The following is an 11,149-nucleotide window of genomic DNA, read 5'->3' on the forward strand; positions in this document are numbered from 1 at the left end:
TTTGAGACAGGGTCTCACTAATTTGCGGCGGCTGGTCTAGACCTTGCTATCCTCCTGCCTCAGTCTCCCAAGATGGTAGGATTACAGGTGTGGACCACCGTACCCAACTCAAATAAATTTTCTTTAACTTAAATACTGAAATGTAAAGTTGATCAAGTATGGAACCATATGCCTATAGTTCCACCTATTTGGAAGGCTGAGTCAGGAGGATTGCTTGAGTCCAGGAGTTTGAGGCCAGCCTGGGCAACATAGTGAAACCCCAGTACAAAAATAAATAAATAAATAAAAGTAAAGTTAGCCATGATTAGTGCATTTTATGTTATATGTTTGGGAAATGGGAGAAAGATAAAAATTGATTAAAACATGAACAATTGATTCATATAAAAATAAGATGAAGTACTCAACCGTTACAGTCCTCATTTCTGCAACTGGTCACATGATCATAGCTGACATTTATTACTGTCTTCTTCCATAACCAGCGGTATTCTCTGTGCCCAAAGCAAGCATCCCAGTGTGACTGATCTTAACCAGAACTCTAAAAGGGAATTCTGGGAAACATGGTTGGCTTAGCCATGTTGACACCCCTCTGCAAAGTTACCTCACTGTCCCTCCCTCTACAATGGTGAAACACAGTTTTTATTTTAAACATATCTGTTTAGAACAATATCACTGGGCATGGTGGTGCACATCTGTAATCCCAGTAACTCGGGAGGCTGAGGCAGGAGGAATGCAAGTTCAAAGCCAGCCTCAGCACCTTAATGAGGTGCTGAGCAAGTAAGCAAGACACTGACTCAAAAAAAGGGGGGGGGTAGACTAAGTGACAATATCAATCATTTAAGGAAAATAATTAAGTCAGCAGTAGCAAAAATGAATATAATACAAATAATATGCAAATGAGCAAAGTATGGGATATACCACAAACCTAGCCCCTGCTTAGCTCACCCCTCATTCTGTTCCCTCTCTCCCAGAGCCCATCTCCCAACTGTCCAAAAACACGCACTGTCTTTAACCACTCCAGGTTCTTCTCTGGTTCTGAGCCTTGGCACACAGTGAGATTTCTGTCTCCTCTCCAATCCCTAAGTTCTCCCCTGCAAATGCCTCTGATCAGTCTAGATTCTCCTAGGAGGCTCCCTGACTCCCCAAGACCATCAGTTGCTCCATGCCCCATGATTATTTGTCTGTGTCTCCCTCTCCCACTGGGGACTCTTCAGTGAAAGCCTTCCATACCTGGAGCTAGCCTGTCCTTTGCCCACAGCAAGCCAGGATTTTCGTTCCCTCCTAAGACTAGACTTTGCCCATCTACCCCATCTTAAGGCACATTCTCCAAAAGTAGTTCTTAAGAGACCATTTCTGCAAGTGATCAATCAAGATAATGCAGCCAGGGAAGGGTAGTGAGAGAGGGGGATACAGGGGTGAGAGGCTCAGGCAGTCTTGCCAAGGTAACCTGCTCCTGTACCAGAGTGGAAGTAATACCTTCGTTGTCCTGAGTTCAGGCGAGGTAGCTGGCTTCCCCATGCCCACACTCCATGTCTGCTCAGGCTGCTGCAAGGAGGTCTACTCTCAGGCACTTCTGGTGTTACATGTGGAGAAGAGCTGCTGCTGTTGGCTGCTAGGAGCTGAGCCCCCTGAAGCCAGGTCCAGCGTGGGGGGCATGCACACATCCAGAGGATTCATCCAAAAAGATGTGGGCTGAGAATCAGCATTGGCTCCAGACCAGTTTGCCTCACATAGAACCACTCAATCTCATTTAATTCCACTCCACATGGGGAACACATATCAAAGAAGGGGCAGTCTGTTTGCTCTAGTCCCTGCTGCTGCTGTAGATGGCCCTGAGGTCATAACTGACATTCCTCATTTCCCCCATAACCTCGTTCTAGATGCCTTACCTTTGGCAGTTCTGCTGGGTTTAGGGGGCTGGTCTGAGGGAGTGACTCAGACCTTCACCCTGGTGAGGTCAGGGTGCCTGATAGACAGATCTGGGGATCCCATCTCCTTGATGAATTTTACTTGGGTAAGTGGCTCTAGATCCATTTGGAAGAGGGCTGAGAAAATCATTACTGTCCACATATAGTATATGCAGTGAAATCATAAAGTCCTTCCTCAGGGACCTGGCTTCTCTGGATTCAAGAACTGACTCAGATCTAAAAACTGGGAAAGAGCTCAGAGATCATGACTCTCCCTTGGGGAAACGGACCACTTGACCTTTTTCGTGGGATATGTAAATAAAGCAATACCCTAGTTGACTGACCATCTCTCCTGCCCCTGGTAACACCATGGTCACTACTCACCACCACAGACATCCCCATTGCATCTGGGCCTCCTGTTGCCATACCAACCTTAACTTCCCACTTCATTAGTCACATCCATCTTTCCCCTGGTGGTTAAGTACTACAGCTGGCCCCCTGCTAGCCCAAGATTCTGCTGTACCCATTGATGTGAGGGAGTCCAGCTCCATGACAGCACCTCCAGTGTCATCCCTGGCCTATCTATAGGGAATAGCCCTGCTGAGTCTCCTGATGAGGCCAGTGCCTCTCCCCTGCACATTCCTTAGTTCCTTCATGAGGGAGAATCCATTGGGGAATGCTCTCCTAGTTCCTGTAGGTATATAACAGCCAGGTCTTACAGCTCCTTGGTGGAAAATCTTGTCTCTCCCTTTACGGAATTGGTCCTCCCCAAGCCAGACCACACTGAAGCTAGAAACCTGTTATAGGTATCGTGGCCAGGAAGAGCAGTGGGGCAGGCCGTAAGGAATGCAAGCATCACCCTGAAAGGCAGCTGCTCAATGAGACCTCTGCAAGGTCTTCACACAAAGCAAGAGACAGAAATGCAAGGGAAAATGTCCAGTTCTGCAGGCCCAGAGGGTTTGGGGAATTGCAGGACTCACTGACCTCAGTCACATGCCCCAGATAGCCTCAAACAAGTCAAAGGATCACACTGTTTGCACACCAGGGCCCTGATGCAAGTCTAGTCCAGCCTTCTGTGAAGTTTCTCTGTTCTTGCAACCTCTTACAACAGGCCCTGTGTCTGGTCTTCAGGAGCCTTCCCTTAGTTGAAGGAAATAAGGATTTTCTCTCTTTCTCTATTTTATGCTGCTGGGGATTGAACTCAGGGTTGCACATAAGGTTTCTTTAAATATCGTGTGGAGGCCTTCTGCATGTTCCTCTGTGCTTTCAGATGATACCTGTGGACTCAAACCTCTCATTTTCCTCCATCAAAACCAACAAATTCCAGGCCCTACAATAACCATTTTCCCAATATGGTATCCTTTGATTAGATCCTACAGGCAAACTCCAGTGTGATTCCCTCCTCCCTGCCATCCTGACCAGAAGCAGAAGAGTGTGGCTTGTCCTCCACCCCATACCTAATTGATCAAGGGCCCCCCAAGGGGAAGGCAATTCTAAGGGACATCTAGCTGTTCTGCACAGGTAAGTTGAAGGGGCTCCAGCAGCCCAAAGGTCATCTCCAAAGAGGAGTTGAGGATGTGAACTGTTAAAGATGAAAACTGGGGACCAGGGGGACCCAAGAATGGAAAAGGGCTCTGAGAGCATCTGGATGGTTGAGTCTTAGAATCAAAGGCTCTCAGGGCTGGGAGGGGACCCCAGGTCTCATGAGCGCTCTCCAAGTGGCCATCCAACAGTGAGCTCACCACCAACCCAGCACTCCACACTGCAACTGGGCTGAATTGACATACAGCTTGTCCTTACAAAATGCTGAAACTGGCCCCTCCAAGTCCCAAGTCTACCCTCTGGTCTCCATCCCTCCCATGAGGGTTTTACTGAGTAGATCCATTCTCTGGTCAAGGGACACAGGTGGAAGGAAGGGTCTGGGGTGAGTGTTGGACAATGAGAATGAATAATAAGTTCCTGCTCTAGAATACACAGGAAAGTTTTCTGTAGAAATAAAGACCTGTGGGAAGACTCGAAATCCAGAGGTGAAATCACAAAGACAGGACACTGTGTTTCTTCACTTTATTTTTCATGTTTTGTTTCTCACTTACCAACACATGTGTAAAATGTGGCAGGCTGTGTTAGTAAAGGAGAAGCAGGGAGGGGAGAGAGGGGCAGGAACTAAGCAGCCACTTGGGAAGTCAGGTTGGCCAGGAAGAGGCTCGAGCCCAGAGGTGACCAGTGACCTCCTCCACCAGCTCACCTTCCCATGAGGCATCAGCAATTGCTGCTGCTCATATAGCCCCTGCCCTGGACGATTTGGTAAACATGGTAAATAACCTTTCAGTTCCTCCTAATCCTTGTTCCCAACATTCTTCACATACCCTGGGGCCAGGAAGCAGGATCCACTCAGGCACACCTCCCCTTATCCTGATCCAAGAGATCTCTGCTCCTGGGTCTCAAGGAGTCAACCTCTGGGGCATATCTGAGCAGCTTGGCTGGGTGGGGCTATCCCAGAGATCTTTTCTGGGGACCCCTCTTCCAGACCTTCCAGAGTCCTCCTAGAATGCCCTCTGCTTCAGCCACAGGCTCCTACTCCAGGGGACATTAGGGGCCTCTGGGGGATTGGGAACAGTGCAGCAGAGATGGAGAACCTGCCTCTGAACACCTGCCCCAATTCTGGGTTCCCCAGGGGGGAAGGTTTTACCTTCCACTCAGAGCAGGACTTCCTGGCACTTATTTGCACATTGACCCCATAGACACTGTGACCCTGTGTTTATGAAAACAGGCATTTTCATCAGAATTCTATCCACCCCATTGGATTTTCCCACTAGCTAGTATTTTCAAGGCAAATGCCACTGAGGACAATTCAATGCCTTGATCAGTTTTCTTCATAGTGCAGGTAAATTTACTTTTTCCCTGTTTTTCTCCTTGAAATAATTTTCACCAGGATCCATTATTTTCCATATGTGTCTCACCAAATATATTTTATTCCCTGGTGTTTAGTCCACGTCAAACATCCTATAGTGTCCTGGGGAGTTTTCTCAGGTGGTTCTTGTTTCTGCTAAGTCCAAGTTTCCCAGGGGAAAAATTTTGGCAGCCCTCTAGCTGGTGGGTTTCCCTACATGCTGTTTTAGCCACAGTGGCTGTTCTCTTGTGGATGGTTTCTAGGAGTGGATCTGTGCACCTGGCACTTCTCAGGGAATATGGGGGATGATGGAAGTCTTTTCTTTCCCAAGGATATTCCAGGATGCCCCAAGAGACGTCGTACTGGGGTCTTGACCACGAAGTGGGGTGGAGGTGTCCATCCCACTCCACGTGGGGGCTTCTCTGGTGAAAGAGACCTTCCCCGCCCTGGTTGCCCCGTGCTTCCAGGCTAATCCCTTCCGGCTCCTGGCTCCTATCTTCTGTCACAGAGGTTTGCACCCGCATCATGAAGCCTTGTCGGTGGGTGCCGCGGCCCCGGAGGCCTGCTGGGCGCGTGGTGGGCCAGCAGACGGCGCTGGCCTCGAGGATCGGAGCAGGCCGAGGCCACGCGAGCGGCCAGCTCCGTGCAGCTGGCGCTCGTGGCGGCGGATCTGCACCTTGTGGCGGAAGCGCTCACCGCAGTCCTCGCACACGTAGGGCCGCTCTCCGGAGTGTGTGCGCCTGTGACGAAGCAGATTGGACGAGACGCTGAAACGCTTGCCGCAGTCGCCGCAGGCGTAGGGCCTCTCACCGGTGTGCGTGCGCTGGTGCTGCACAAGCGCTGAGCTTTCGCTGAAGCGCTTGGAGCAGTAAGAGCAGGCGTAGGGCTTCTCACCGGTGTGGATACGCTGGTGTGTCACCAGGTTGGAGTGCTGTGAGAAGCCCTTGCCGCACTCCCCGCAGCGGTGCGGCCGCTCTCCGGTGTGCGTGGCCTGGTGCCTCACAAGGTCCGTGCTTCGGCTGAAGCCCTTGCCGCACTCTCCGCAGATGGTCGGACGGTCCCGTGCCCGCCGTCGCCGCCGCTGCCGTGCGGGTGTGAGCGCCGCGCTGCCCGCGGGGCCTGGGATGGCCACCACTGTTGACGTGGCCACAGCGGGCAGCACCATGAGCTCTTGCAGCACTACGTAGCCTGGGGGGGCCACCACAACTGCCGCTGGAGCCCCTGGGACGGCCGCCGCGCTGCCCCCTGCAGCGGGAACCAGCTCCAGCTGCAGTTCAGGCTGCACAGGGGTCAGCTCCAGCTGCACCTCATGCTGCTGCGCACCCAGCTCCACGGGGGTCAGCTCCAGCTGTACCTCCTGCTGCTCCAGCTGCTCCTGCTCCAGCTGCTGCTGCTCCAGCTGTTGCTCCAGCTGCTGTAGCTGCTCCTGCAGTTTGAGCTGCAACTGCCGCTGCTCCTGCTGTCTCTCCAGTTCCTGCTGCCGCTCTAGCTCCTGCCGCTGCTGCTCCAACTCCTGCTCCGACCCCAGGTCCACTGGCATGAGCTCCAGTTCCACCTCTTCCTCCTCCTCTGGCTCCAATGGAGGAGGCTGTTGCTGCTGCAGCTGTTCCTGATGCTGTTGCAATAGCTGCTGCTGTTGCTGCTGCTGTAACTGTTCCTGCTGCTGCAGCAATAGCTGCTGCTGTATCTGTGCCTGCTGCTGCTGCAGGAGCTGCTGCTGTAACTGTGCCTGTTGCTGGTGCTGCAACAATTGCTGTTGTAACTGTTCCTGCTGCTGTAGCAACAGTAGTTGCTGCTGCTGTAGCTGTTCCTGCTGCTGTTGGAACTGCCGCTGCTGTAATTGTTCCTGCTGTTGTAACAGTTGTTGCTGTTGTAGCAGTTGCTGCTGCTGTAAATGTTGTTGCTCTTGTACTTGCTGCTGTAACTGTTCCTGTTGCTGCTGTAACAGCTGCTGCTCTTGCACTTGCTGCTGTAACTGTTCCTGTTGCTGCTGCAACAATAGTTGCTCTTGTACTTGCTGCTCCTGTAACTGTGCCTGTTGCTGTTGTAACAGCTGTTGTTCTTGTACTTGTTGCTGTAACTGTTCCTGCTGCTGTTGCAAAAGTTGTTGCTCTTGCACTTCCTGCTGTAACTGTTCCTGCTGCTGTAACTGTTGCTCTTGTACTTGTTCTGGTACCTGTCCCTGTTGTTGCATTACCTGCAGTTGTGGTTTCAGTTCTTGGTGTTGCATGGGTTGGTGGTTTTCCTGTAGTTCCAGCTGTAGTTGAGACAGCTGCTGTTGCCCATCTTGCTGTTGCTGATGCTGTTGCATTTCTGACTGATGTTCTAATAGTTGGTTCCGTGGTTGCTGCTGTTGTGGCTGCTCATGCTGCGGTTGTTCTTGTAGCTTTGGCTGCTGCTCTAGCTGTTGCAGTAGCAGCTCCTGTTGTCCTGGCTGGGCTTCTTCAGTGATGTTACTGGCCCCTATTGGGGCTGACACTGTTGGCTGTTGTTGGCCACTGCTGCCCTCCTGAGCCTCTTCCTCCTCCTGACTCTCACTCCCACCGCTGCCACCTGTAGTGGAAATGGCAGGAAGCTAGGAGAGAAGGATCTATAGGCAGCTCTCTAGTCTAGCCCTCCAGGACCTGCCCTTTACTCTACCCAGATACAATCACTCAAGGATATGCTAACAAGTTCCCAGCAGGGACCCAAAAATGTTAGATTAATTGAAAATGGTAGCATGACAAAAACTGAAATGCCAGGGGGGATGTGCCCAAGTGACCATTGGTTTCTATACTCTAGACCTCCTCTGGGCCTCCCTTTACACAAGCTCCATGCTTAGATCCAGGCACCAATATTAGCAAGGGTGCATGTGGCTCCCAACACCATCCCCTGGGGAGTCTCTTATGCTTTACTGTCCAGTGGAAATCATTGCAGCAGCCATTCCAATGGCCAAGCTCATGCTGGACTCTGACCTCAGCGATGGTCACATCTTAAATCAAACTTGCCTTCTCTATAAATAATAAAGCATTTCTGTAAAACTGCCTGGAATGACTACCACAAGTAGTTTCTAGGAAAGTATCAGAGAGACTATCAGGTTTCAGGTGGGAAGTCCTCAGTTGAGAACCTAATTCTTCCAGTTAGCAGCTGTCCAACTTCCTACAGGCTCAAAGCCCCGCACGTTCCCTAGAACCTGGCAGATGCTTGAAAATTCCCTCTCCCTGCAGGTTAGGAATTAGTCCATACAGTAACAACAGATTGGAAATACCCAGGATATAACCAGCTCCATTTGAAACACCCAAATACCTAATAGAAATAGAAAGGAATGGAAAGAACTAAGAGCCCTTAGGCAGCACAGAGACTGGCCAATCACTTAACTGCTGGGAACCTCGGTTTCCCCTTTTGCAAAAAGAAATACACCCTCGGGGACACAGTGAGAATTGGGATAAATGTAGAGCCCCAGTGTTGTGCAAGGCACAGAGGAAATCCTGCGTGCTTGGGAATCACACCCTGACTGTATTCTGCCTTCTGCACAATGTCCACATTCAGCTTCCCATTCTGAATATTACTGTTGTGCTATCAAAAAAAATCCTAATTCTTCTTTGTAAGTGTGAGTCAAGGAGCTTTCTCCATTTCAGATCTGATTTCAACGCCTGTTCTTCCCACAGCATCATATTTTCAATCATGAAATGGAAAGCAATGGTTTGATTGATAAAATTTTACTTTCTGGCTACTTTTTCAGGAATGTACTGATTTAATAAAAACAAAGGATATTTACATATATATAGCTTCCTTTTAGAAAAACACTTCTATCAACCCTTGCTTAGTCTAGTGGATCAATGAGAGCATTTTTCATAGAGACTCACACCAGTTGGGGGTTCGCAGATGATGGATGAAGATAGCCATGAAAACCTGTCCCTACAGCGAGACTAAAGTCTTTTAGACATCCTCTTCTCCCACCTCCTCTGGAAGCAACAGATCACACCTCTGTGTGAATCTCCTCCTTTCTAGCTTAGCTACTTGGCCACTGTGACTTCCTAGGGCAGCAATTTTGGCCTTTTTAAACAAACACACTTTAGTAAATATGTAGTTAAGTGTTGCCTGACATACATAACCACACTAGATTTTGTCAGTTAAATTTTTAAGTCAGAAGAGTCCCTGTTTAGTCCACTTGTCCCCATCCAACACCTCAAATTCCCTGTCTTTTCGCAGCTCTGTTCAACCCTGCCCCAGGCCCTACTCAGCTCCTTAAAGCAGTCAATAGGAAACAGTCTCATGAGTATGGCCACCATAGAAGGCTCACCCAGATGGGTCCCAGAGGGAGAGCTCTTGGCAGATTCAGCGGAACCACATTTGCCTCTGAGCATCAGGTCAAGAAAAACATATGGAAGTGGAGGTCAGGAGAAATGGGCAAGGGGAGAAACCATAGGGAAGGGAGCCAGCATTTGAGGCACAAGTGGCAGAGAAGGAATGTCTTTCTGCTCCTCAACTCCATCTGGGAATCAGAGTAGGGTGCAGGGCCAGCTGCAGGACAGTAGAGGCTACTGGACTGCTGGGGCAACTGAGCAGCAGGTCCCAGCCAGCACACATGTGGGAGTCAAGGCAGAGGCCATCAGTACTTTCAGGGTGCCCCCCGACAATAAGAGATCAGCCTGATAGAGCTGCCCCAGAAAAATCCCAGGGCAAACCTGCAGGTGTTATTCAAGGCAGCGGAAGCTAGCAGGTGTGAGCAGTGCAGGCTGCAGGCTACCCTAGGGTGTCTCTGCACTGGCATACCTGGGGATCTGCTGGGGGCCTCTGCCTCCAGCACTCACCTGAGAGGGCATCAGGCCTGGGACCCCCATCCTCAAGACAGTGCAGCTCCAACACAAAGGTCTCTGTTGCTGGCCCCAGCTCCATCCTGGTGGTCACACCGGGGTCCCCGGGAGCCCGCTGTGCTGAGAGAAAGGAAAGAAGCTGTTCAGATAGGAGTGATAGCAGCTCCTGAACCCTGTTGCTGTTCGGAACAGCTAGCAGGCCAGCTTCTTCTAACTATTCCCAGGATTCCATCTTCACCTGATCAGGCTGCTTCTCACTGAGACACAACTGTGGGAATTAGCCACTCACAAGGGCAGGGAGTTGGAGCCACAGAAGGAGCATTAGGGGTCTTCTTGGGCAAAAAGATTATCCAAGTCACATTCCCTGACTGCTTCAAAACATGGCCATTTCTGTTGGTCTCCAGGTCCTCCAGTGTTCAGATTGCTCTGGGAGCTCACCAGCTCTCTGGAAAGGCAGGTGTCCAGAACACTCTAAGTCATGGCAGGGCTTCCTGCTTGCCTGTGCTCCTCAGAGGTGGCCCCACATCCAGGCCTCCCTTCCCCATCCAGGTTGCCTTCAGCTCCCTCTGCCCTGTCAAAGTCAGCCCAACCCTCCTAAGAGAGGCGTCTGGGCACACCGCTGTGAACTCCCCTGGGCCTCACCTGGTACAGCATTTCCTGCTGGCTGCAGCCTCTGCACTAGGGGAGGTGTGGTCAGCAGAGGCTGCAAGGTGAAGGCCAGAGCATTCAGCCAGCTCCTTCCGGAGGCTCCTCCATCCAGAAAGAGCCTGGGAGGCGCTTGCCACCCCGGGGCCTTTCTGGGCACTCGGGAGGGTCTGCGCTGTCAGGGCTGCCGAGGTCGCACTGGGCCAAGAGAAGGGGCACAGTGGAGTTCCTGGGCAGAAGTTGGTGGAGACTCTCGGCGGGGGCGAGGACGGGAGGCAGAGTCCCGAATTCAGCGCGGGACTCAAGGCTGGCCCGGCGGGACCATCGCGCGCAGCAGGGCCAGGGCCGAAGCCCTAGGTCGGCCCTGCGGAGTGGCGGGGTCTTGGGTTGGCGGGGGACGCGCGACACTGGTCCTGGACGGCCGCCGGCCACAGGTGCCCAGAGCCCGAGGGCGGCCTGGATAGGGCCGCGCTAGCCGGGGCGGGGGGCGGGCGCCACGGCCGGGCCGCGTCCCCGTTCGCTCGCCCGCCCGCCAGTGCGTGCGTCCGTGCGGGCAGCTGGCCGGGCCGGGGCGGGGGCGCGGGGGCCGGCACAGGAAGTCCCCCCGGCATCCGCATCCTGTCCCCCGCCCCTGCCGCCCGCCGCGCCCCCCGCGCCCCGGCCCCCGCTGCCGCCGCCGCCGCTGCCGCCGCCGCTCTAGGCCGCCACCAGCTCGGTGGGCTTAACCCTTCCCGGCCCGGCCACTCACCCGGGCCGGGGGACAAGATGCGCGGCCCTGTGTGCGTCCCGGGCCAGATGATGCTGAGCGCAACGCGCGCTGTGCAGCATCCCTGGTGCGCGTATGCGCGCTCCACGGTTGGCGACTGTCGCTGCATGGATGCGGGGGAAGGGGGCTCCCAGCCAGGCCCCTGCCA

The 11,149-nt window shown here is 52.6% G+C and overlaps 1 protein-coding gene across 2 annotated transcripts; it reads right to left on the bottom strand.

The window, feature by feature from the left end:
* Nucleotides 1-3,959: 3,959 nt before the first annotated feature.
* Nucleotides 3,960-10,932, bottom strand: Znf853 (zinc finger protein 853). Of its 2 annotated transcripts, none has more exons than XM_047533345.1 (3): nt 10,233-10,932; nt 9,588-9,705; nt 3,960-7,347 (listed from the first exon to the last, which is right to left on the bottom strand). In XM_047533345.1, exons 1-3 carry the CDS (start codon nt 10,242-10,244, stop codon nt 5,318-5,320), a joined length of 2,160 nt encoding a protein of 719 aa, XP_047389301.1. In that variant the 5' UTR covers nt 10,245-10,932; the 3' UTR covers nt 3,960-5,317. The 2 variants fall into 2 exon arrangements, with proteins under 2 accessions (XP_047389301.1, XP_047389302.1); XM_047533346.1 differs by having other exon boundaries at nt 9,588-9,710.
* Nucleotides 10,933-11,149: the final 217 nt, after the last annotated feature.

The sequence above is a fragment of the Sciurus carolinensis genome, chromosome 18 (assembly GCF_902686445.1).
Source record: "Sciurus carolinensis chromosome 18, mSciCar1.2, whole genome shotgun sequence".
Classification (NCBI taxonomy): Eukaryota; Metazoa; Chordata; class Mammalia; order Rodentia; family Sciuridae; genus Sciurus; species Sciurus carolinensis.

Bases quoted from the DNA above. Each gene is read 5' to 3' on its own strand.
- Znf853 (XM_047533345.1), bottom strand. The intron at 7,348-9,587 runs GTGAGTGCTGGA...TTTCCACTACAG, and splicing joins CAGGCCTGATGCCCTCTCAG to GTGGCAGCGGTGGGAGTGAG.